This window comes from Saccopteryx leptura, chromosome 7, assembly GCF_036850995.1.
Source record: "Saccopteryx leptura isolate mSacLep1 chromosome 7, mSacLep1_pri_phased_curated, whole genome shotgun sequence".
NCBI lineage: Eukaryota > Metazoa > Chordata > Mammalia > Chiroptera > Emballonuridae > Saccopteryx > Saccopteryx leptura.
The window spans coordinates 54,120,548-54,146,369 of NC_089509.1; the positions used below are offsets into that span (position 1 = coordinate 54,120,548).

The 25,822-nt window shown below is 42.3% G+C and overlaps 1 protein-coding gene across 5 annotated transcripts in view; it reads right to left on the bottom strand.

Annotated features, from left to right (window-relative positions):
• The window catches only part of STK39 (serine/threonine kinase 39), a 323,837-nt gene that overhangs the window by 194,472 nt on the left and 103,543 nt on the right, over window positions 1-25,822 (bottom strand). For all 5 annotated transcript variants that reach the window (XM_066346005.1, XM_066346004.1, XM_066346003.1 and 2 more), the window contains 5 exons: window positions 22,669-22,778; window positions 22,319-22,420; window positions 19,879-20,012; window positions 11,508-11,556; window positions 11,340-11,405 (listed from right to left, as the gene is read on the bottom strand). In XM_066346005.1, the coding sequence (XP_066202102.1) occupies window positions 11,340-11,405; window positions 11,508-11,556; window positions 19,879-20,012; window positions 22,319-22,420; window positions 22,669-22,778 (461 nt within the window). The remainder of the gene's footprint in view (window positions 1-11,339; window positions 11,406-11,507; window positions 11,557-19,878; window positions 20,013-22,318; window positions 22,421-22,668; window positions 22,779-25,822) is intronic.

A 25,822-nucleotide genomic window follows, 5' to 3' on the forward strand; every position in this document is an offset into this window, starting at 1 on the left:
TGACCCTCTGCTTCTCCACCCCTCCCCAATCCTTCTCTCTGTCTCTCTCTCTCTTCCCCTCCCACAGCCATGCCTCAATTGGTTCAAGCAAGTTGGCCCAGGGAGCTGAGGATGGCTCTATGGTATCACCTTAGATACTAAAATAGCTCAGTTGCCGCACAATGGAGTGGTGGCCATAGATCAGCGGTTCTCAAGCAACTGGTGTCTTTAAAAGATACTTCAATCTGAAAATACAAATGTTCCCCCTAAATGGGACTACCAGGGCCAGCAAATCACAATTTCCAGAGTGGATTCTTTAGGCTAAACATCAAATGCCACCAGAAAGGGGCCACGTACCCAGAATATATGTATTTTTAACTTCAATTCAGCAATTGAATTGAAAGTAATTTATGTTGCTTTTTCCACTTGTTCTTTCCTATGTCCTTACCTCCACTCATTCATCCTCAGCATGAACACCGGTCAAGCTGCTTACAGAGGCACAGGGCAAAAGGAAAAAAATCTACAACAGCAAGGGTTTTCACAGACCAGTAAGCAATCCCTGTCCACAGAATCTTAGAGAAAATAAACTATTCTGATAGCACCCTCTAGTGTCCAAAAGCATTTCTTTGACCAAATGAACTCGACATTCTAAACAGACTAAAATAACGCATTTAGAATAAAAAATGAAGAAAAGAGCCACAGGCTTACACTAGCGGAACATCTGTACCAGATACTGACCCAGTTAAACCAACAACCTGAACTTCTCTGGCCACCTGTTCCCTTTAAAATGGGAAAAGTAACTTTAACCAGCACGGTCCTCCTTCCTCCTGCATGTGAGTTCCTCAGTGAGATCCACTACCACCACGTGGGCTGCCTGTAAATAAGAGGATGGGAAAGAAACGCAGAGCAGAAAGAGAACGCCCGCCCTCAAGCCCACCTGAATACTCAGGAGAATTTTACATGATCCGTAATAAATGTGACAACTACAGGGCCAGCCCACTTCTCCTTCAGAGTCACACTCTGACGTCCCCCTGCCTCTATTTACCCAGCCCTGAGAACTGCAGGAGCTAAAGAACTTTCTGGAAACAGCCTGTCACCACCCAGAACGGCATTAATTTGACCACAAAATACTAGAAACTGTCCAATCCTACCTTCAAAATTGAGATTTTTGGTTTTGACATGAATTATAGAAAATACAAATGTGAGCTACTTTGATTTGTAATTTAGAATAAAAGTGGTAATAGTAAAAATCACTTAAAATCATCACCCTTCAACCTCCTACCCAGTTAAAAAAAACAACAACATTCCAACTGACTTCAGGGCTTAAATCAGGGCTCAGAAAGGACCAAACATACCCTTGATCCTTCTACTCCATATCTGAGACCTTCCTCAAAGCCAAAAACTTTTATTCAGCTTGCTTTGCACAACCTCACAGAATTAAAAGCCACTGTTGCCCTCTACCGGGAAGGCCTGGAACAAAACTAAATCCCATTTATAAAGCATTTGAAATCACCTTATTTCTTCTCCAGTTTCTTGATAGTATGTACCACCTTCAATATCTTATAAATTAATTATAAGATGGCAGGAGGGGAAAAGGCATAATTTCAGAAATTGAGAGTGATATTCCCTCTTTATTGACTGAAAGAAGAGACTGAATTGTAGCAAATGGGTAAGCTGGCTTTGGGCTCTGCCACTATATGACGACGTGGCCTTGGTCAAGGCCCAACCTCCCTAGGTCTCTATTTTCAGGTCTTCAAATGGAAGGATTGTGATGAACCAGGAGAAATTTATGATCCTCACTACTCTTTTCCATTCATAGTTCAAAATAGTAATAGCTTTTTTTAAACCAGTCTTAGTAACCTAATTTATCTTATCCTACATCCTGTTACTCGGGACATCGTTGATTATTGAAAGGCTGCAATAACTCAAAACCAGGTGTCTAACACGGTACAGGAAGATACACAGTAACTATGAGCTGTTCTCCCTTTTCTCTCCCTGGCTCCCCCATCTACCGGCTCCATGACCTTTCCCATTCCTGTAGCATATATATTCTATAACCATACCCTCGCACGTTTATCCTCTCCTGCTCTTTGAGTTTTACATGTCTCGTGATGCTTGCACTGTGCTCCCCACTGAAGCCGAGGTTTCCTGCCTGGCCTGTGCCCTTCATCTGCCTGTCCCGCAGCGCCCAGTACTGGCAGCAGTGGTTGTAATGGTAGCAAGTGTGACAGCAGCAGCAGCAGCATGACATCAGCAGCGATGCCCGCAAGAGCAGTAATGCTGACAGTGGAGGTGATGCCCGCAACAGCAATGACAAGTGTTACAAAAAACAATGACATTACAACAACAAAACTATAAATAAAGCAATAGATGTGACCATAAAAAGGATAAAATTTACTATAACAGTGAGTGCCATTTATTATTTTGTGCCAACCACTGTGCTATATACACTTCCTATGCTTTACCTAACATGGTCCTCACAAGCAGATAGGTATTACTACCTTCCGCATTTTATGAATGAGAAGCTAAGCTTCTGGCAGATGTTCTGCAACTACTGATGCTACCAAACGCTCAGTAGCCATCTCTCTTCCCTTCCGTTTATCATATATTCTCTCCACATCCGCTAGAACCCTGGCAAACTTCCAGGCTCTGACAGTGAGGCTCACAGCATCTCCGAGTGCCTGTGAATGGTGCAGACAACCCCAGCACATGTGTTAAATGGCTGACTACTCACTCTGAGAGTGACAAACATTATCCCCCCTTTCCACCTATACCACTGAACTCGGCTTCCTCTTCTCCATCTATACTTCCTCCCCATCCTCTCCCTCTCCTCTTCCTTCTGAAGTATGATTTAGTGGGAAGAGCTGGGAACCAGTAATAAGAACTGCCTCCTATTAGCCATGGGACTTCCGGCAAGTCATTTCAGCCCTCACACTTACATCTGTAATGTGTGATAATACCACCTACCCCACCTGTCAAGCTGAATTCTTTAGAATACATAAGGAAGCATATATGAAAGTGTTCTAAAAGCTAACTTAAACAAATACCAGTTATGTGTGCATTTAATTCTTATTGTACTTAGGTTCTTCACAAACACACATCTCACACTCCTTGTGGGAAAGATGGCTGCAGTGAGGACAAGTCCTAGCTACTGCCCACTGCCACCACCTTGATGGGGCAGAAAAGAAACCATGGAGACAGATGAGTAGGCAATGGCTATGTCAGCCTTTCCCTCCTTCTAGCAGACCTCAATACTTTTTCTCCATCCCATCTAAAGCAATAAAAAAAAAACACACACACAACCGCATCACCCACCCCTACCCACCCCTCTATGACTCTTTCCTCATTCCCTATCTCTCTGCATACTTCTAAAGCAGCAATTTTCAACCTATTTCATCTTGTGCCACACATAAACTAATTACTAAAATTCTACAACATACCAAAAATTTTTATTATATTTCTTGCCAATCTGGAAAAAAAAAAAAGGTACAATCTTGATTCATTCACACCAGACAGCTATTGTGTTGGCTGTTGCCATATTTTATTTGACAATCTAAGGAAAGAGAGGTCCCTGCCCCTCATTAAACAGTCAGGTACTGCATGTTTTAAAAATTCTTGCGGCAAAACAGTTGAAAATCACTGTTCTAAAGTAACCACGATAATTTTGTCTTTGTTCACACGGTGGTCATGGCAGCCTCTGTTGGACTGAGCGCCCATACATGTCAAACACAGCACCAGATATCCTAGGTGGATCATCTCATCCCCAGGGCAGCACAAAGGAAGTGTCCTTGGGCCCACTGGATAGATCAGGCTCAGAGAGACCAGGCAGCTCACACAATGACTGATCCAGCTCTCGCTGCTCCCAGACCAGACACAGAGGCCACACCCACTTCCTGCCTGCATCCAAACATCACACTCCAGCAAAGTGTTCCTTGTCTGCAAGGCTGCTTAGAAATCACAGGGAAATCCTGTCATTGGTATCTTACGATTGGAAAACCAGAGTGACATAAAGCATAAATGTTTCTTAGGAAAAAGACTAATGATCCTGTAGAGTAAGTACATTCACTTTACCTTTTAATGTTTAATATAATGAAAGAATGTGATATTAATGAATTCCTCCTATTAAGAAGTAATTGTCATTACAATGAAGTTTTTGCAATAGCTGGTACCGCCTTAAACATGTGATCAAAGTTAACATCACCAGTAAAGGGATAAATCAACACCATGTGTATCTTAACTGTTACCCCCAAGAAGAACAGAGCATCACATTCCTGTCCAACAGTGCATAAAGTGAATCTCATCATAACGAAACATCAGACAAACCCAAACCAAAGGCCATTCTACAAAGTAATCAGCCTGTAATCTTCAAAAATGTCACAATTGTGAAAGAAAAAGAAAGACTAAGCCAGATTAAAGGAGACATAATAACCAAGTGAGTGCGAACTGGATCCTGGACCAGATAAATGATTAGTGGCAAAATTGGCAAAATTTGTATAAAATCTGAAAATTAAATAATAGCATTGTGTCGGGTTTTTTTGTTTGCTTGCTTGTTTTCACCCAGACCAACAGAGGCCCAGGGCCGGTCACCACTATATTTCAGTACAATCTAGAAACAAAATCAAGTCCCTCTGAGAGAGGGGTGGTGGGAAGAAGGGTCTGTACACCCCACAATCCACAGTGGTTCATATGCTGGTCCCCAATACGCCAGAGGAAGAGGGCACCACAGCGTCCCAGTGTGACAGAGGCAAGGCTGGCAGCTCTGCAGCTACCTCAAGCTCTCACTGGTGGGTGCTGTCAAGGTCCCCAAGCCCAGGGTGATGTAGAGGAAGAAAGTTGAGCCCCAGGAGCCTGTTCTGGCCCTTGTGTTCTCTGCTTCCTCGGCCAGCAGTATGTCACGAAATCCACAGCAGGACGCCATAGGGGGGAAAAGTACCGAGTCTCAGGTGGGGACAGAGGGTGCTGTGGTCCACAGACAGTAAGGAAGGACTCCGAGACACCAAGAGGAAAGGTAACTCTCCAAGTGACCACTATAAGGAGTGGTAAGACAGATCATCACTTGGGCCTCCAGTAAAAGAATGTCCTTGTTTTTAGGAAAAATACACTAAAGTTTATTTAAAGATAAAGAGCATCAGGTCTACAACTTTGAAATGTTTAAAAAGAATGAATCAGAAAGAAAACATATACAGGTTTTTTTCATTTACTGTTTTGAAACTTTTTTGTAAGTCTGACGTTATTTCAAAATAAAGCACAAAAACAGAAAGGACAAATATTAAACACATATTAAGTATAGCCAGCCCGTGACATCCACGGATTCCTAATCATAGACTGAAAATAAGTACTGCTTTGATCTGATGTTAGTTACATTCATGGATGATAGACCCACAGACACAGAGGGCTGACTGTGAATTTATTTTTAACAATCCACATATAAGTGGACTTGCACGGTTAAAACCAGTGTTGTTCAAGGGTCAACTATATTAAATAAATGTGAATTGTAATATTCCTACCATGTATTCCTTAGCACTAAGGAGGATGAAATTAAGCCAACACCTTGGGTCCTTCCCATGAGTCCATTATTACAGGCCGATATAAGAAACTCTGGGATGCACAGAGACTATCCCAGCTGTTCCAATTCACAGTGGTTCCACCTAAATGCAGCAGTAATAAAATACCCCTTTCCTCCTTCTGATAATGAATCTCTAACTTCTCAATCTCTTAATTCAGAAAATTGAAACAAAAATCCTCCAGTGATTCTACTACTTCCCATAAAAACACAAGCAACTGCAATAAAAAGAACTGTATGCTTCCTCCCCTCATCCCTCCTCGGGCCAATGTGCTTTTTGTTCTGAGCAGCTGCCATTTCTACATCTCTGTAGCTCCTAACACTTTGCCCCTGTCCTGCCATTGGTGGGTTTTAGCAACAGAAAATGTATGACTATGAGTGTGAATGTGGTGACTCAAGGTTCATCTCACTAACGTAAAGCACAGATATCAGCAGACTCTAAAGCTTAGATGCCCCAACAGAAATGCACACAGCCATCTAAGCATTAGATTTTTTTTTTTTTTCGTATTTTTCCGAAGCTGGAAACGGGGAGAGACAGTCAGACAGACTCCCGCATGCGCCCGACCGGGATCCAACCAGCACGCCCACCAGGGGGCGACGCTCTGCACACCAGGGGGCGATGCTCTGCCCCTCCGGGGCGTCGCTCTGTCGCGACCAGAGCCACTCTAGCGCCTGGGGCAGAGGCCAAGGAGCCATCCCCAGCGCCCGGGCCATCTTTGCTTCAATGGAGCCTCGCTGTGGGAGGGGAAGAGAGAGACAGAGAGGAAGGAGAGGGGGAGGGGTGGAGAAGCAGATGGGCGCTTCTCCTGTGTGCCCTGGCCAGGAATCGAACCCGGGACCCCTTGCACGCCAGGCCGATGCTCTGCCACTGAGCCAACCGGCCAGGGTCTTAAGCATTAGATTTTAACAGAAAACTTTACACTCTTCCCCACCCAGTGAACACAGTAAAGTAAATGATGTAACACTACACGATTACGCCTTCAAAACCCAAAAGATGGCTGGAGACAGACCCCCAAAAAGTCACATGAGAAGGAGTAATGGCTATAAAGCCCTTTCTTCTCATGCTAGGGCAGGGGTCCCCAAACTTTTTACACAGGGGGCCAGTTCACTATTCCTCAGACCGTTGGAGGGCCAGACTATAAAAAAAACTATGAATAAATTCCTATGCACACTGCACATATCTTATTTTAAAGTAAAAAAACAAAACGGGAACAAATACAATATTTAAAATAAAGAACAAGTAAATTTAAATCAACAAACTGACCAATATTTCAATGGGAACTATGCTCCTCTCACTGACCACCAATGAAAGAGGTGCCCCTTCCAGAAGTGAGGCAGGGGCCAGATAAATGGCCTCAGCGGGCCGCATGTGGCCTGCGGGCCGTAGTTTGGGGACCCCTGCACTAGGGTAAATGTAAAGTTAAAAAGAAATTATATAGCCTGACCAAGAGGTGGCGCAGTGAACAGAGCGTCAGACTGGGATGCAGAGGACCCAGGTTCGAGACCCCAAGGTCACCAGCTTGAGTGCGGGCTCATCTGGTTTGAACAAAAGCTCACTAGCTCAGACCCAAGGTCGCTGGCTCGAGCAAGGGGTTACTTGGTCTGCTGAAGGCCCGCGGTCAAGGCACATATGAGAAAGCAATCAATGAACAACTAAGGTGTTACAATGCGCAATGAAAAACTAATGATTGGTGCTTCTCATCTCTCTCCGTTCCTGTCTGTCTGTCCCTATCTATCCCTCTAACTCTCACTGTCTCTGTTTTAAAAAAAAAAAAAAAAGCTATAAGTGACATAGCCCTGGCCGGACGGCTAGGTTGGCTAGAGCACTGTTCTGAAGCAGAGGTTGCCAGTTCGAATCCCCGGTCAGGGCACATTCAGGAACAGCAGGAACAGATCCATGTTCCTGTCTGTCATTCTCTCCCTACCTCTCTCTAAAATTAATAAAATAAACATTAAAATACAAGAAGAAGAAGAAAAAGGAGAAGTAGTAGTAGCAGTAGTTATATTAACTACTCTGCTCTCATGAGTCATTTTTAGCATGTCCTCATTAGAATTTAGAGTGTCTTATGCTCCAGGACTATCACATCTCTCATTACCCTTCACTACATGTCTGAGGTCAGACAGAATTTCCATTTCACAGACAGAAACATTAAGAGAAAAGAAAATTAAGATTATCCCTAAACCACACTATCAGCAAAAGTACCCAGAATGAACCAAATGCTCCACCTTCAGGAAGAAAACAATCCCTAATTTCTCTAATTTCCATACATACAAAAGTCATTTTCCATCACTAAATTACGAGGGAAGCCACACTAGTCTGTTTCTATTCTTTTATATTTTTTTCCCTGACTTAAAGGAGTCAGTCAGGATGAAGACAAAATCATCGACCCCTGTGGAATATGCGACTCCCAACGAGCGCTCCACATTCTGGCCACACTCCTGAGTGTGACAGGCTCTGTCTCTCAGGCCCAAGGACAGCACCCGGGGCTCCACGGGCTTCCTGAGAACAGCTCAACGCCAGCTCCTCTCTCTTCTAAATATGAGAATTATTCATGGGAAAGAAAAATACATACTGAAAACTATTTCTCAATTTTGGTTATCATAAGGGAAGAAAAGAGACAGCTTATGACAAATTTCAAATCAACATAGCTGCCTAAATGTCCAGAGCTTGGTCAACAGGCCTAGTTCTCAGGTAAACACTGGTATATCAATGGACTGTCTGTTCCTATTTTAAAAAAACAACAAACTGAGGAGACAAAAATCAAAGGACTAACATCAACAAGTGGCCTCTGAGGAGCAAACCTGCACCAGGAAACTCAAGCCCGCAGGAGGCACCACCGCAAACAGGTAAGTGGCCGAGCAGATGTCAATGAAGAGAAGTCACACAAATAACACAAAAAAAGACTTCCCTGCCCCAAGTTTTAAATTAAATTTACTTAAACACTGTAAGAACCTAAGACAAGCAAAGACATCCTACAACAAAGGTTTCCAGTGCACGTGGTGATTAAAATAATATTTACTTCCTAGTGACCAAGGCTGCATGAGAAGTTTCAAATAAGGAACAGCATGTCCGCTTACCACTATCATGGGGGGGGGGGGGGGAGGGTTGTCTACTATTAATAGGATTCCTCGGAACAAGTGTATGCCAAGCATTTTGGGGATGCAAGAGAGTGGAAAACAGTTTCAAATGGCCTTTCCTTGGTAACTCAAGTAACATGTGTTCACTGAGCTAGCCAACAGGTTGCGGCACTTACATGAACAAGACAAGCACTGTGATCAGTGTTGATCTGGTCAGTGTACCTGCCACCAAACCCATGAGCAAGGAGTGGGGTGGAGCTCAGAACCACAGTGCACTCTCAAGTGAGAATTATGACAGGGAAACAGCCGACTTACTGAAGCTAGAGGGCCAGACACCATTGCAGTGGGCCACTCTCTTTTCTATAAGACGTTTAAGGAACTAATCTATACTCTCCCTTTATTCTTCCCTGTGTCAATGGGAGGTGTGGCCGTTTCCCATTTGACAGAATGGATGATGAAACAAGCCCCAAGGTTTAAGCCTAAAATCAAACGAGAAGGGAAAGAGCAGAAGACGTGGTTGGAAAATTACATCTCTCCAAACTCTGGCGGCTTCTTGTTTCAGATACTCACAAGTTGGGACCTGGGATGCAGAGCACCTAACATGTAATAAACCAGTGAAATCTCTTTTGAAAGAAAGGAAATAAAATCATCACAGCCTGAACAGTGTCTTTGTTTTCCTAAACTGATGGAGGAAGTTCCACAGCCAAGGGCAGATTAGGAAGTGAACACTCTCACAGTGGGGGTGGAGGGGGGGCATTTAGCATGCAAGGTCGGAAGCTGAGATGGAGTCATGAATTCAAGGCTAAGGAGCATGGCCTTTCTTTAATAAGAACCTTCCCTCAAACCCCATTTCTTTTCTTTGCTTTAATTTTTGTTTAATTTTGGAAACCACTTTCTTTTAACCAATTAAGCGACATGAACAGAAAGTTAATCTTGCAGTAGAGTATTAAGAAGGAACAGAGAAGAGGAATGGAGGGAGAATGGTTAGAAATCTACTGCACTGCCCAGTTAGAAATAGGAGGAAGCCATTTGGAGCCCCGTGCAGAGAGGAACGAGGAGAGGAGCCGGAGAGTGGTTAGAGGGGCAGACGAGGGGGAGAGAGGTCTGAAATATCAAAACCACCCCAGCGCTCTGCGGACTCAGGAGCACAGGGAGAGTAAAGCTGGGAGGGAAGTGACCCCCTTTGCTGGGCTGCGCCTGAGAGGCTGGCCGGCCACTTAACACGGAGCAGAGGTGTGCCGCTGAAGCTCCACAGAGAGACAGGCCTTGAAAACCTCTTCTCAGAGAATTACTACGGGGGAGATCAAATAAAACTTCCAGCAAATTAAAAAAAAAAAGCAAAGACAGAAAAATGTTCTTTAGGGACACATACTGTACAAACCAATGGCTTTCTACTTTTTTTCAACCCCGGCTGCCATTGTAGATACCTGGTCAGAAGACCTCCTGCTCCACTCCAACACCCCAGGGGATCTCCCCACGCTCCTCCTCCGGGCGGGCTCCTCTCTGGTGCCCTCAGACAACGGTCGGGCACTTCCCTTTCCATTGCCTCTAACTGAACTTCCACTCTCTCTGCCCTGAAGATGTGCCACTCTGATGGCCTATCTGCCCAACTTCCACTTTTCCCTCAGAGCCATCCCACAGCCCAACTTTGCCCAGGTCTCGGCAGCCAACATGGCCACCCCTCGCCCAGGCCCAGGCCCCAGGGCCAGCCCACCTCCCAGAAGTCTGCAGGTCCGGCAAAGGCACTCAAGAAAGACACCTGCAAAGAAGGGGTCCTTTCTTGAAGTCTATTTAAAATCTATTTTAAAACAACTCTAAAGCATTAACTAAATGCATTTAATACAAAATGTGTTAGAAAAGGCAATGTCTAGAGGTTACCATTCGAAGCTACTGACAGCTAGGCATGAGGAGACACAATCAGTAATGCCTACTTCCTTGCCAATTCTACTCACAGAGCTGACGACTCAGATCCACATCAGCTTGCCCGATGCCTGCAGAAAGGAGGGCGCAGGGACCTCCCTTTCTAAACTTGTGACTACATACATATTTTGAATTATGAATATAGAATATAACTTTAAAACCAAACTAAACCAAAACCGAGGTTAAATTTGATTTGTTTCATACCATAATGAATCAGTAATTACAGATAAATAAAACTCTGGTAAACACAGAATCTCACACACACATACCATTTAAAACATCTCAACGCTAGAATGAAAAGTAACCGTGATATAATGTAGTTAACAGAAGGCAGACTGTAAAAGGCATCACAGGGTCTTTCACGAGGAAAGAACCTATACCCCACAGATACTCCAAACACCTATTAGAGACAAAAGTCCTGTTGGCCCCTTTGTCATTTCCAACAGCTTTAAAAAGACCGTTCCTCCTCTGTGAAATCCTAATGAAAGATATTCAAGGACATTCTCCCTCTCCAGTGTTCAAAACTCATGACCATCTCCTCCCCTCTGACCTTCTTTAAGCAAAGAGGACAATTGGAAAAATGTAATCATTTGAGTCTGCCATTGTTCCTACGCCCAAACATGTGACAAGCTGAGATAACCAAAAGGCAGAAGGCAGTTGTGTGAGTGATCGCTAACCAGAGAGCCTCTGATAATCATCTCCTGAGTGCGTGGAAACCTCTTCCCTCCTTTTCCTCTGGGTCCCGTGTCCCTGGGCGGGGAGCAGCTCCTGCTGGGTCGGGAGGTCTGATGGTGCTTACCTTTTTGGCTCTTTGGGCTATGTCTGGTGTTCTTGTAAGCAGCTTCTCAATCAGGTACTCTCTGTTCTGCAAAACAAATATCCCCAGCAGTTTAACATCAAATACGATACATGGAAATTCATAGTGATTTCAAAATAGCAGATTTACTTTGGTTTTTAAGCATGTTACCTTGGCTTTCTGGAAGAATTTGCATTTTAAAAGTTCTGCTGCTGTGGGCCTGAAAGATCAATAATAAATTAGAGTTGAAACAATGACCACTCGGTAAATACACTGCCTTGATGAAACAACTTAGTCCTAGAGTATTTCTGAAAGACTAGTTTTAGGAATAGCAAACCGGACACTAAATTAGACACAACCTGGCACCAAAAAAAAGAGTGCCAATTTTCCAGTTTTTTCAAAACTCCTCTAAGTTAAATATCTGGGGCACGATCAATTTTCCATCCTTCATCCTTATACTTCACTAAGTGAATGTAGTGTTTCTAAAAGGTTGCAGACTGACACATCTGTGAGCTAAATTCCTATATTAATTAAGAAGCTGTATACGCCACAAGATGAGCCTGTCAAGTAACTCCAGTCCACAGTACTAGGAAACTCCCCAGGAGAGGCAAGGGGTCCACACACCATGCATGCTGTCTCAGGTATACAAGGACTACTGTTTTTCAGGAGAAGGCAAATGTGAGAATGATTAATAAAATGAAAATTCATTTCAAAAGATTACTGGATTGGTCTGATGGTTTCTTCATGGTGTCATTTAACTTGTTCTTCCATCTTATACTTCCTATTAACTGAACATCAGGTCAGAAGGCTTGTCTAGGTCAAATCAAGTATTTGGGGGAAAAATACTACCTAGATGACATTATGTACACAATACAGCACGTTAGAGGCACATAATGGTAGGTAATTTCACTGGGAGTGATGCTAAATTTAACTACCGTATTTTTCTCTCCATAAGACGCACTTTCCCCCCCCAAAAGTGGAGGGGAAAATGCCTGTGCATCCTATGGAGTGAAAAATACAGTATTTTATTAAATATTTTAACACACCATTTGGTTCAGAATTTTTTTTTTCTTATTTTCCTCCTTAAAACCCTAGGTGTGTCTTATGGTCAGGTGCGTCCTATGGAGTGAAAACCACGGCACCTGGGAGCCAGGCCTGAGCTCTCCACAGTGTGAAAGGATGAGTCCCCACCCCAATGGAAAGGACTCTGTTGGCTAAGACTCCGGCACAGTGTGAATATCCTAGTCCTAAAACCTTTTCACCTGATGATTTAACATCTTTGCCTTATATAAATACTTCATAGGAGGTGGCAGAATACTGATTTTCTACTTCTGTTGCATATTGGCTAGCATTATTCCATAAAGAACAGCTTCCTTCATCACTAGTCCCTTCTAACACCAGCAGCAATGCAAAAAAAAAAAAAAAAATCACATACACCTAGAATACAGAACAGCCAGCAAGACAACTACCCTGATCTCAAAAAGGCAGTGTCAAAGCAGACCAGGGGAAACGTGAGGGCACTGATCTAGATTGTAAAAGACTAAAGAAATAAAACCAAGTGCAACATGTGACCCTTGCCTGAATCCTGTGTCTGAAAGCTAAGAAAAAAGCTACAAAAGACACTGAATATGCTGGGTATTAGGCAATTTTAGAAAACTGCTGATCATTTTTTCAGCTGTAGAGAAGTACTGTGGCTATGTAGGATCGTGTCTGTCTGTGAGAAATGCAAGCTGAAGTATTAAGTCTGTTACTTATCTTCAAACTGTTCAAGTAAAACGTAGATAAATAGATACGGTGGATATGAAAAATGTTAATAATTGTTGAATTTAAGGGGTGGTATAGAAGTAAATACTGGACTCTTTTTTCACCTTTTCTGTATGTTTTAAATTTTCCATAATAAAAAAAAGGGAGAAGGGAGGTATGATCTCAGGCAATGATTAACAAAGGTACAAATAGTACTGTTGGGGGGTACACGCTTAAAAGGATTCTCATATTTGAAGAGTTTAGCAATGACTTCTTTGGAACCAGGAAGCTCCATTAAAATGTTTCCAGGTGCCTGACCTGTGGTGGCGCAGTGGATAAAGCGTCGACCTGGAAATGCTGAGGTCACCGGTTCAAAACCCTGGGCTTGCCTGGTCAAGGCACATATGGGAGTTGATGCTTCTAGCTCCTCCCCACTCTCTCTCTCTCCCTCTCTTTCTCCCTTTCTCTCTCCTCTCTAAAATGAATAAATAAAATAAAAATAAATTAAAAAAAAAAAAATGTTTCCAGGGACCAAACCCAAGCAAATAAAAGGTCTAGGAAACAATACTAAGTGCAACGACATACAAACTGTGTAAGGTCTACAAGGGCCCGAAACTGCATTTCTGAACAAGGAGCCAGAATTTGAAACGGTCCTGCTCTTTCCCTCAGTTTCAGGTGGAACACTGGCTGCGTGCACCTGAAGAAAACCCTGAACGGTCAATCCTCTGTAAATAAAGAACTCAGCAACAGGTGGGCCCAGTTTACATCTTGTGTGCCAGGTCCCTTGGCAAGTTTGTTCAGATTTATGAATATGTACCTTCTTAAACAGGCACTAGAACTAAAAAAACGACGCTATTCTTTTATGTGATTTAACTTTGGTTGTTATGTTAACATATACTCTTAAGGATCATCTGCAATGATTTGGGCCTCCAGCTACTCCAGATTCATCCTTTCATTCTCTCAGTAAGTACATATTTATTGATTATCTACAATGTGCCAGGCATTCTGCTAGATGCAAGGCATACTACAGTGAATATGACAGATATAAATTCAACCCTCAGCACCTTACCTCTAGCAGATAGGGAGTGTGAGGTTAGACTGTAAGAGGAGTGTCGGAACTGTGTTTGGGGGGCAGGGAGGGCTGCTAAGGGACCGCGGAGGGGAGCCCCTCATTTCACAACAGACTGAGCAAGATCTGGGGCCGTATTTGGTACCTCACCATGTTTGAAACAAAATTTCAAAAACTAGGAGGCATATACCAAATGGCTTAGGTTGAATTTTTTTTTAAGTAAAAAAACAACCTAGGAAAATCATGACTAGGGCCACTGCTTTGGCTGAAACCCACATCACATGCACTGAAACCAACACAGCCGCCTCCCGGGTCGTCACATTGCCACTTCTCTCTTCCTCATTCCAACCCACCAGCCAGGCACATCAGAGAATCAGGAAACGTCGGTGCAGTGATGTACAAACTGTGTACCTCTACAGCGGCCCAGAACTCGGCCTCTAAAAAGACCCAAGTTCTTACTTACCCCAATGGAGTTGAGGGGCCTGAGAGACTCCGACTCCTCATCCTCGTTTCCCATCACATCCTGCGTGACCCTGTCCTCCAGCTACAATGATGTGCTCACCCACCTTGCTCTTTCATGACAAAGCACACACTGCTCTTCTTGCTTTAAAAATGTGTTGGAAATAACTGGCACACCCTTGTCCAGAGGTCAGGAGCCAATGTAAATGTCAGGCATCTTCAGAGATACGCCTCCCAGCTCCTACAAGTCAAATTCACTGCTCCCTACTCGGTGATCACACACCAATCCAGCCACACTCTGATTCTGTAACTATCTATTACCACCTCCCCCTCAGTGACAGGAACCACACAGTGTTCATTTCTATATGCCCAGGGCTTAGCACAGAGATGAAAACAGCTGCAGCTCAATTTCATACCACAATAAAATAGTAAAAGAAACGCGACTAACCACTTGGATAAAGAAACTCCTTGGACTAGACTTAGTAAAGTCTAAGCATCTTTTCAATATAATGGGAAAGAGAAGAATGATGTAATAAAAATAAGATCCATGCCAGCCCTCCCCCCCCCCCATGAAGGTAAGGGGGCCAGTCTGTACACAGTGGATGTACTGAGGTGATGAGCAAAGGGCTCCGTCCCCTCTGCACCCCTACTTCCTCCGTCTGCACACTAAGGGTCAAGTGTAGGGCCGGGCCAATGCCGAGAGAATGCTGGGAAACACCAGGCATACCTTGAGACCCAGGGCTGGGAAAATACTTTCCTTTCCCCAACAAGGTCATTTCCATGGTAACTGAACTGTGAAGGGGAAAAGCAGACCACAGAGAAAACTTTCTCTGAACTCCACTCTGCCTTCATCATTAAATACAAAAATGTAATGGCATGAGAATTGAGACAGGGTTTATAGACGCCACATTCTTTTTTATAGGCTTACTACGTATGTTAACTAATAGAGGATTTCTACTCAACAGAGAAGAACTAGATAGGTCCTTTCAGTGCTCAAATTAGCTCAGGTGTCTTCAGCTTTGGAATCAAATCCATGTGCCAAACTGACCCCATGAGAAAGGATTTAAAAATGGAACTGGAAAGAATTAGGGAAATGAGACAGAGAAAAAGGTGATAGAAGGAATGAAAAAAGCTGAGGTGCACGCTGCCCTCCCTGACTAGACTTCTGTGTTTTGTTTGTTTGTTTTAGTTTTATGCCATAGTAACTGTCAGTGTAGGGAAAATATGGAACCATCAATGCTGCCCGTCTCTCAGCTGAGCATTACAGGACAAAGAATTGTGCAAGCGCAGTTATGTCTTACATGGCTGCCATCAATTATCAAGCAGCACCGTGTAGCATAAATACGAACACTGCTTTATGAGGACTGTTAGACCAGCAACCAAAATAATGGTCCCAGCTTTGAATGATGATTCAATTTTAAATCCTTAAAAACAATGTTGTAGTCTGCAAGTACCAACATTCTCAGAAGAAAATCTGTTCAAGGATTCAGTTAATACATATGGATGAACCAAAGTCCACTGAGACCGAAAATAATTTTCAGAGGATTCAGGATGAATATGACACTGTTTCAGTAGTCCTTACAGTTTGCACTATAATTCCTAATAGTTCACTGACCTCAGGCAGAACTGCATTCCCCCCACCCCACCGCCCACCTTGGCCACCCCTCCCCCCAATGAAATATTCAGGTTTCATTTGTTTCTAATGCATTTACCTAGTTGCTCAAAGAAAATGCTAATTCCTTTTATAGTTGGCATCCATAGGAAACAGGTCATCTACAAGAATAAGGCTCTTTTCTTTTCTTTTCTTTTTAAGAAATAGCAAAATGTTCTGCTATGCAAATATAAGTAATTCTTCATCTAAGCCTGTGCAGATCACAGACATAAATAAGGCAAACTGCTCCACCAGGCCAGCTCTCTTTTTCAGGAAAGGTCCATGAATACCAAGGTTGAGAGAGAGCATGACCCCTTCTCAGCAAGGCTGAGAGCTCCAGGACAGGAATGAGTATGCCCTGGTCCCTGCTCCCCTGAGATGTATTTTCATTAACGACTAAAAAGTACTCAGCAAGACCAGGGTTTTGATGCCATTCAACTACTTTCAGATTGTAAGTATTTAATCCACATGCTGGCAACAGAAATAAATGTAAATTATCAAAAATCTTGCGTTCACTCTGCAGTCCATTTGAATCGGGTTTCTGAAACTCTTCTCAACGAGTCAAAATCATCCCCAAGTTGCAAACACTCAATTAATTCCAGTTATTCAAGAAATACTACTGAGAATGACCAGGCGGTGATGCAGTGGATAGAGCATCGAACTGGAACGCAGAGGACCCAGGTTCAAAACCCCGAGGTAGATGGCCTGAGCGCGGGTTCATCTGGCTTGAGCAAGGCTCACCAGCTTGAGTCCAAAGTCGCTGGCTTGAGCAAGGGGTTACTCTGTCTGCTGTAGTCCCTCGGTCAGGGCACATATGAGAAAGCAATCAATGATCATCTAGGTGGTGCAACGAAGAACTGATGCTTCTCATCTCTCTCCCTTCCTGTCTGTCTGTCCCTCTCTCTGTCTCCATCAAAAAAAAAATACGACTGAGTATGTGAGACAGAACAGACACTATGAATAGGAGGATATAAAAATGAGTGACACAGGCTCTCTTTCAGAAAAACACACAAGCCCACAAGGTGTCGGATATGGAAGTCAGTATCTGTACACAGTGTGATAAGTGCTACAAGAGGCATGTATTCAACATATGGAGGAAAATTAAAATTTGCAAAAACCCCAGTCAGGAAGAAAAAGGCAAATAATGAGTGGCAATCCCAATTTATTGACTATTTAGGACCCGTAGGCACTGTACCGTCCACTTGAAGTATATTATCTTACTCCATCCTGACATCAATCCTTTGAAACAGGTGTTATTAGGCCCAGTTTACAGACAAGGAAACTAGGTCATGCAAATGATGATAAAGTGGAGCAGGGAACCTCACCCAGGGTTCTGACTCTAATAAGATGGAGCCCTTGAACTAAGTGCCAGAAGACAGGTGGACGGGGGACAGAGAGAAAGGAAGAGCCCCTAGACAAAATAAGCAAAGGCAGAGAATGCAGAAAACAGTCGTGGTTTCTTTCAGAATTGTGCAGCAATTTAATGTTTACTTATTAATTCAGGAGAATACATATTTTAAAACTGCATCCTGTATAAGCAGTAACTCAACACTATTGTCTTTTTTCCACTCTCACATTTCATGAAGCTTCCCCCCAAGACTTCCTACATCCACGTCTTTTCGTTAAAATAATCACATGGGAAGTCTGTGCACCACTAACACTCTCTGCTCCAGAGGACAACGGTATAGCAGTGAGAACAGATTAAGATACAAAGAAAATATCTAAAAGAAGTCCTTAGACTACTAATACTATGCAGATCAATAACGTTACTAAGAGAGTACTCTGAGAGAAAGACTCTGTAAAAGTCTGATTGAACGGCTCTTTCTTAAAATAGTATTTTTGCGCTAGGGTCATGGGAACCTGACATGTAAATTCATAAAATAAATAAACCCTAAAAAAGACTTTCAAGGTTATTAAGAAATAAGGACGGTTTGTTAAATATAATGCATGAGCATCTGATATAATTTATTTTTACCAAATTACAAACCTTCTAAAGGAAGACACTGCTACATCATTAAGCACACGAACACTTCTGCGCTGCAGAATCCTTTTCTGAAAGAGCGGGAAGTGTGACAGTACACATCACCACCACTAGGTGGCATCTCAACTAGTTCAAGAACCACAGAGACCATCAGTAGTAACACAGAGCTAACTGGAAAGACAAGTACTTCTCTCATTGGGCTTTGCAGGATTACACTGTTTCCTTGTTGATGCAAAAAGTTATGTTTGGAGATGACACTCCATACAAGGAGAAGGCAAGCAAGTGTTGCGGAACCAAATTAGAATCTAAGAGCATTTTTCACCCAATCAGAGAGCGAAGTAGGAACCTTAATAAGAGATCAGTATAACATCGGAGGAAAAACGAGCCTTACAAATCCAATATAAAGGGCAACTAGGATGTTTAAGCAGAAACAGACTATAGGTGTGACAAAATGATCACCCCTTTTACAATAAATAGTTTCAAGATGCTTAACATCAATCAGTCCTCAGGCCTGGCTCCATGAAAAAGGTGACCGACACAGCAAAGACGAAGGCAAATTCAGTAGCATGTAAAGGAATGAAGAGAACAGCTACAAAGAATGGGGAGAATAATGTCTTCTGTGTTTAATGCACAGACGTGTAGCCTCCTCAGTTGATTACTGTGTAAAGGTAAAAAAGGCTTAAGTTTCACATAGAATTTAAGATAAGAATAAAGGAATTCTTCAAAAAGCAGGTCCTTCCCTGAAAAAGGAAGTTTCAGCAGAGAAGCCAGTTTTCATGTTTTAAAATAAAACTATCAAATCAGACCCTAGAGTGGATAAGGGCAGAAGGTAACTTTTCAGTCTTCTCCAGGTCTGTGATCTACATTCACTGCATGTGAGGATGGGGCCACACACAGCCAAGCCTGACAAGGGGACCCTACCCAGGCCAGGCCTGTGTGTGGTTCACATCATTAACGTTCTCCTGTAAGTGATAAAGGATACCTGCTCTATTATTATCACTCAGGATATTTCAAAGTCCCTGAAATTAAGAAGGAAGACACAAACTCAGAAAACAGACACTACAGTATGGAGGCAATCATGGAGAATAAAGAGAAAATTCTTAAGTTAATTTAAAACAAGTTGCTTCTGTTTGCACGATTAATCTTTCTAATGCAAAAATATCAATCTATTGATAATCTTTTAAACAGTACAAACAACTTGTTCTGCAACTAAAAGGAAACTCATGCAAAACTGAATAGATCTGCCGGATTTAGACTGCAGCTAGCAGGATATTCAAATCCTGAGAGGTCAGCTCAACCTACCAGTGCAGAGTATTAGCTCAGCTTCTTGAATGCACCACTACCGGTTTCTTTTGATTTCTGTTTTACTTCATTTCCTTTGATGACAGAGCCGACACCTAACAAGCGCAGTGAATCTTATTAACACTAAAACTCTCCTCTGCCTCCCCCATCTCCATGGGCTCCTTTCCCTGTGGACCCATGCTGTCTTCCACTAACATCTTGGAGACCTGTGGGCCAGAGCAGGATTTCCCTTGCCCTGCAAGCGCCTTGCAGGCCTCCCCACACAGCCTTGCCCCCTCCACAAAACTTTGTCGTGGCTCAGACCAGGTCAGTAACTCATTCACCACGTCTGACGTACCTTTTGGAAGGATCCTTCTGCAGACACAGTGAAAGTAATTTTCTAAAGGACTTGCCATACTTTTTCATCATTTCCTTATCCTCCACTCCTGTTTCTAAAGTGGGCGGATCATTCTGCAAAGTCAACATTAACACCTATGGCAGGAAAAAAAACAACATAAAGACAGAACCTCAATATGGCAATTGCTGCAACTGAATTTTTAAGTTTTCACAGAAACATCAAACACCAATCTTGGTTAGGAACAACCCTGCTCTCCCATGATTAGAACTTAACAGAAAGTATGTACTGAAAACACTTCTCTTTACAAATCTGTTCATGTGCCCTTTAACCTTTTTGTTATTCCCCTGACAGAACTTACAAAATCTGCTCTGTGTGTTAAGAATGATCTCCCAAAGGCACAGGGACAGCTTCCTGGGAACTGGTTCTCACACAGCCACGAGGAGCACACAGCTCCCTCCGGCATGGATTTAGTGAGGACGGGGCTCCCTCCGGCTGGGAAGGGGGTAGGGACGGGAGAGAAAGCCAGCGCACAGAGCATGTGCATGTGTACAGGTCATTCATGAGCAAGAAACTCAAGGCTTCTGTAACATTATCAACCCTAAAAATAAATTCACAACACCCCAGAAAATAACATGATTTCCTTTTTTTTAAGTGAAAAAAACAATAAAACCGAAAATTGCTTAAGGGTTTGGCAAAATACAGTGGCAAATCAAAGAGGTAAAACTTCCACTCTTCCAGGCATCAAAACTATTTGATTAAGAATAGAAGTTGACCTATACAACGAATGAAGCTCATTAATTCACAAATCAGCCTTAACTTATGCAAATGCTATACATGCCAAGACACTTTTCAAACACTGCCAGATGCCTGAATAGGTGAAGGATTAAAGTGACAGTCTATGCTGGTGGAGGATAATAGCAAACAGAAGGAAGGGGGAGAACAGTGCAGTCTAGAGAAGAGGCCGCAGGACTTCAGGCTGGGAGTAGCAATGTGATTCTGGATTCAGGTGGGAAATGCGAAGTAGGGAAAGAAAGAAAACAAGAAATAGGAAAAAAAATGTAGAAAAACCAAATGGAAGAAAAAGTCCTTCAAGTTTCTTCAGTGCTTTGCCTTTGAAAGGTCACTTTACTGTTTACAACTCAAATTACTAACAAAATCAGATAGTATGTACACACACACACACCACAAAACCTTAATTATATTAATACATGTGTACACATATGCATGCATGCATGTATGTATGTATGTATGTAAATATATAGAGAAAAACAATGTAACAAACTATACTAAAACCTTAACAAGGATTATCTGTAACTGATGAGATTATGAATGATTATTTTCCTCTTTATTCTTATTTGTACTTCCAGATTTTCAACAATAAGAATGTATTGGTTTTTTTTAAGCAAGTGAGAGAGAAAGAGAGACAGAGAGAGGGAAAGACAGAAAGGGAGAGAGATGAGAAGCATCAACTCATAGTTGAAGCACCTTAGTTGTTCACTGATTGTTTTCTCATGTGTGCCTTGACCAGGGAGCTACAGCAGAGCCAGTGACCCCTTGCTCAAGCTGGTGAGGCCACGCTCAAGCCAGATGAGCCAGCACTCAAGCCAGCGACCTTGGGGTTGCGAAACTCAGTCTACTGCATCCCAGGCCGATACTCTATCCACTGCGCCACCTCCTGGTCAGGCAGACTATATTAACTTTTTAATCAGTAAAATTATTTAATGTTTTTATCCTCATGGCTTTTTCTTTTAATCCTCCTAAATATTTCCAGCACAGTATTTCCTAGGAAAAAGTTGAAACAAACATGGACCATATTCTCTGTAAAATACTTTCATAATTTCCACTCAAATACTTTGGCCTCAAAACAAAATCCAATTAAATAAATTCACCCTGCTACCATGATCTCAAAAACTAAGAGCAATAGTGATGTAGGCCAGTTACAAGAATCACAAAAATCTAAAAAATAGTATCCAAATGTATGCTGTTTCCTAAAAATACAGGGCTTGCTTATTTCAATGAGTCACCAACGTGACACTATGAAACAGTAAATGTTATAGACTGATGTTTTTTTATTAAGAAAGGCCGCAAAATTTGGGAATCCATCTGCAAAGATGATATCACTATAATCTATTTTTTTTTCCTTGGGGTGCTGGGATATTCTGCTACAAAAGAGTAATGGCCAGCATTCATCACAGTTATCAACCTCCATCAACCAAACTGATCATATCCTTTACTCCACCCTGTGCTAGGAATGTAAAGTAGCTTCAAAGCCGGGCATTGTGCTACTTTTGTCCTGTTCTGTCCCCTGAGACCATCAGACAAGATTTAACTTGGCTGCATTCCTTAGGTCTAAGAGAAAAATGACTGTGTTTAAGAGGACTACAGAATAGATTCTGTTAAACCATATTTTAAACCCGACATTATTTCCAATGGTAATTACTTTCATGGGAGGATATTTGTGATAAGGCGCTGCTCCTGTTGCTAATTCAATGGCAGTTATTCCAAAACTCCACATGTCAGCCTTGAAGTCATACCCTCGCACCTACGAAAGGAACCAGAAAGCAAACACAATTATATAGCAGGCACGTTACTCGTCGTGAAGTCCACATTACATCAGTTCACGGCTGTGTATGCAGATCATGGATACTAATTTGTTAAGGCCCAGCAAATCAGGAATTAGACTTTACTTATATAATGCATTCTAGTAAAACAGTTAACCTGAATAAAATCTTAGTGAGTTAATAATACGTACTACTGTACTATGTCAATCAAATCATCCTTTTTTTTTACCTGTTCCATGACTTCGGGGGCCATCCAACATGGGGTGCCAACGAATGTTTTTCTTACTTTATTCCGGGTAACATCACCCCCTGTGGCCAAGAAAGCACTCACCCCAAAATCTGAAAGGAAAAAAAATCACCCTAAGATATTACTGCTTACAGATTCTGACTTCTTGAACAGCCCTTCCCCTGGCGACCTTTACCCTGGTGGTGAACCGCCCCAGACGGTGGCGCTCTCTCGGGTGCACACCAGGGCCGTCCGCCACCCACCACGCCTGCATCACGGTGATGGGTCAGCAAGCCCACCGGTCCTGGAGCTCGGCAGACCAAATTATATTTTCCACCAAAAAAGGTATCAAAAGTGGTAACTAACCACAAATGATTACATCAATAAAAATATAATCACATTCCCAAATGCCTAAATATAAAGGATCTTAGCTTTTAGCTAAGATTCATTTTAGAAAATAATTTCTAAGAAAAGCCCCTGAGGCAGTAAAACCATTACGTGATGTAGTTTCTTTTTGTTTTTCTTTTATTATGATTATTTCCTACCCTCTTTAACTTAACATCATCAATGTTTGGGGAGTGGGGTTTTTTTAATAAAGGATGAATAACCCCCATCTTTATATTCCCATGTCCTTGCTTAAAGCGTTCTCTAACCCTTCCACCAGAACCATGACGGCAATCCACACACTCCGGTTCCGGAGCGGCATGCCCAGTCTGTCTGCATGGACCAACTCCACACAGTGGGGAGTCTCAATCGGAACCCTTCCACCAGAACCGTGACGGCAATCCACACACTCCGGTTCCGGAGCGGCATGCCCAGTCTGTCTGCATGGACCAGTTCCACACAGTGGAGAGTCTCAATCGGGACCCTTCCACCAGAACCAGGACGGCAATCCACACACTCCGGTTCCGGAGCGGCATGCCCAGTCTGTCTGCATGGACCAACTCCACACAGTGGAGAGTCTCAATCGGTAGAGGTGGGGTTTTCTTTCAATGTTTGCATTCTGGACAATTTCCAGATAGAAATTTGTATAGATGGAATGAAGTAACACTAGAAGTTCTTTTTGTGAGAAAATAAATTAATTCGGCATATTGTCTACTCATACATGCATACAGTGTGGGGCAAAAACAGGTTTACATTTGGAATATGCAAAACAGTTTATTCCTGTATTATTACTTATTAATTTCCACACAAACAACTGTAAACCTACTTTTGCCCCCCCGTATATGCAAAAATGATGTTTGTATGATTATTAATGTGTGTGTTTCTTAAATTTTTACTGAAGGTTAAAATTAGTAGGTATCAACTATATATGTATTTAGCGCTAGTACAGACCTACCAGTCAGAGCCAACTCAACGACAGCTCAACAGTAAGCTGGAATATAGTTATAAAAAAGGACAGTCGACACCTCAAAACCCCGCAGCAGACTCTGCAGTGTGAGGCCCTTCAAATGCTCATATAAATCTTCTTTGCTGGTTGATTGCCAGGATGTCAGCAATTAACCAAAGAACAATGTCAATTACAAACTATGGTCAAAATATATTACCATTTGCTTTATGTCTGTAATATTACGGTATGCCAGAACAGAACACTATTCCCCGAGTTGAAATATGTTGACTATTCCATTTTATTTACATTTAAATTTACTCAACTCAACTACAAGCAAAAGGAATAAAAATTGACAGTCTTTGTTCCAACTACTCTCATATTAATATTAGGAGTATATTTTGAAAATGCTATAAAATTTAATTTGCACAAATGTGTCAAACTCCAAAACTCTAAATTTTTATATTGTGGTCAGAAAAATTAAGTTTTGTGAAAGAAAAATATCTCTGGAACCCGTGAACCAGTTACCTACAGGAAGGAGGAGATAAAATTCATTCTCGTATAGAAGAGCTAGGTGAACCAAAGTATTTGTTTGGATGGAAGAAAAGACAATTTAAGGCTTTCAGAAATATTATTTTCGACTTCTTTTATATTTCTGAAAAGAAGTTTACCAATGACTTTGACATTTCATTTTTATTAAAATAATTTGGTAACATATTACAAATAGATAGATAGATATGTCATCTGTAAATAACTAAGGGCATGGGTAAAAGCTGCTTTAAGAAAAAAAGATTATTTTAAATGCAACTGAAGCAACCCCAAACTCTCTTTCTAAAAGATAGAATCTAGACATTAAAAATCTACATTTAATATTAGATTTTTTAAGTTCCTTAAAAATACAATCTGATTACGTTAGACCTTTTTAAAGCACAAAAACAGCAAAGTAAGATGTATAGTAGCAATTCATTATTGACAATACCCCTTCAATGTAGCTTTAATAATTCACAAATTTATTCACAGCCTCCACTTAGAACACTTACTTTAAAGTTATAAACAGAGTGTTAAACATCCTTAAAACTCAAAATATTCCATAAGCAGAAAACACCTCTCTTAACATCTACTCACATTTATGACTACAGAATGAATACACAATTTGCTCCTATGTATGACTAACATGTATACAGAAAGACTTATATGTACTGAGAAACAGGACATTTTGAGTAAAGTACATAGTATGCTTGTGTCAACAGGAAAACTGGTATATTCTGTGGAAACAGCTTCCCTACGACAGAGAGGGAGGTGGCCGGGCAGGAACCGTGAACAGCGCCCTTGTTCCCTAAGGGTTACAGCTACACAGCCACAGGGAGTGGAGCCAGAGACCCTTCAGTCAGAAGCCACGAACGTCTCTCTAGAAACATGGACTCTACAGCTACACAAAAGCTAGCTAGCCCCCTTCCTGCCTCCAAAAACAACTGCATCTCACCCAGAAAGAAAGTGGTCATCTGTAGCTTTTTTACAGGCTCGCGCATCTTTTGAATCCATCCCTCTCTTTCCCCACGGCCACTGCCGCAGGGTAAGCCAAGATTCCTGTGGCAGCCTCCTCCCTCCTAAAAAAATCCTTAAAGGTGCCCTGCTCCCCCAGAATAAAGTCAACATCCCTCAGGACACATGCAAATCCGACTCCCTTTCCTTGCCTGCCTCATCTCTCACCACTCCCTTGAGCTCCAGGCCAGCTGAGCTGCTTCCTCTCCACTCCTTGCCCTCCCAGTGCGCCTCTGCCCCGCTGCGCTGTCCTCACCCAGTCCAGCCCCACTGCTCCCTCCACGGAGG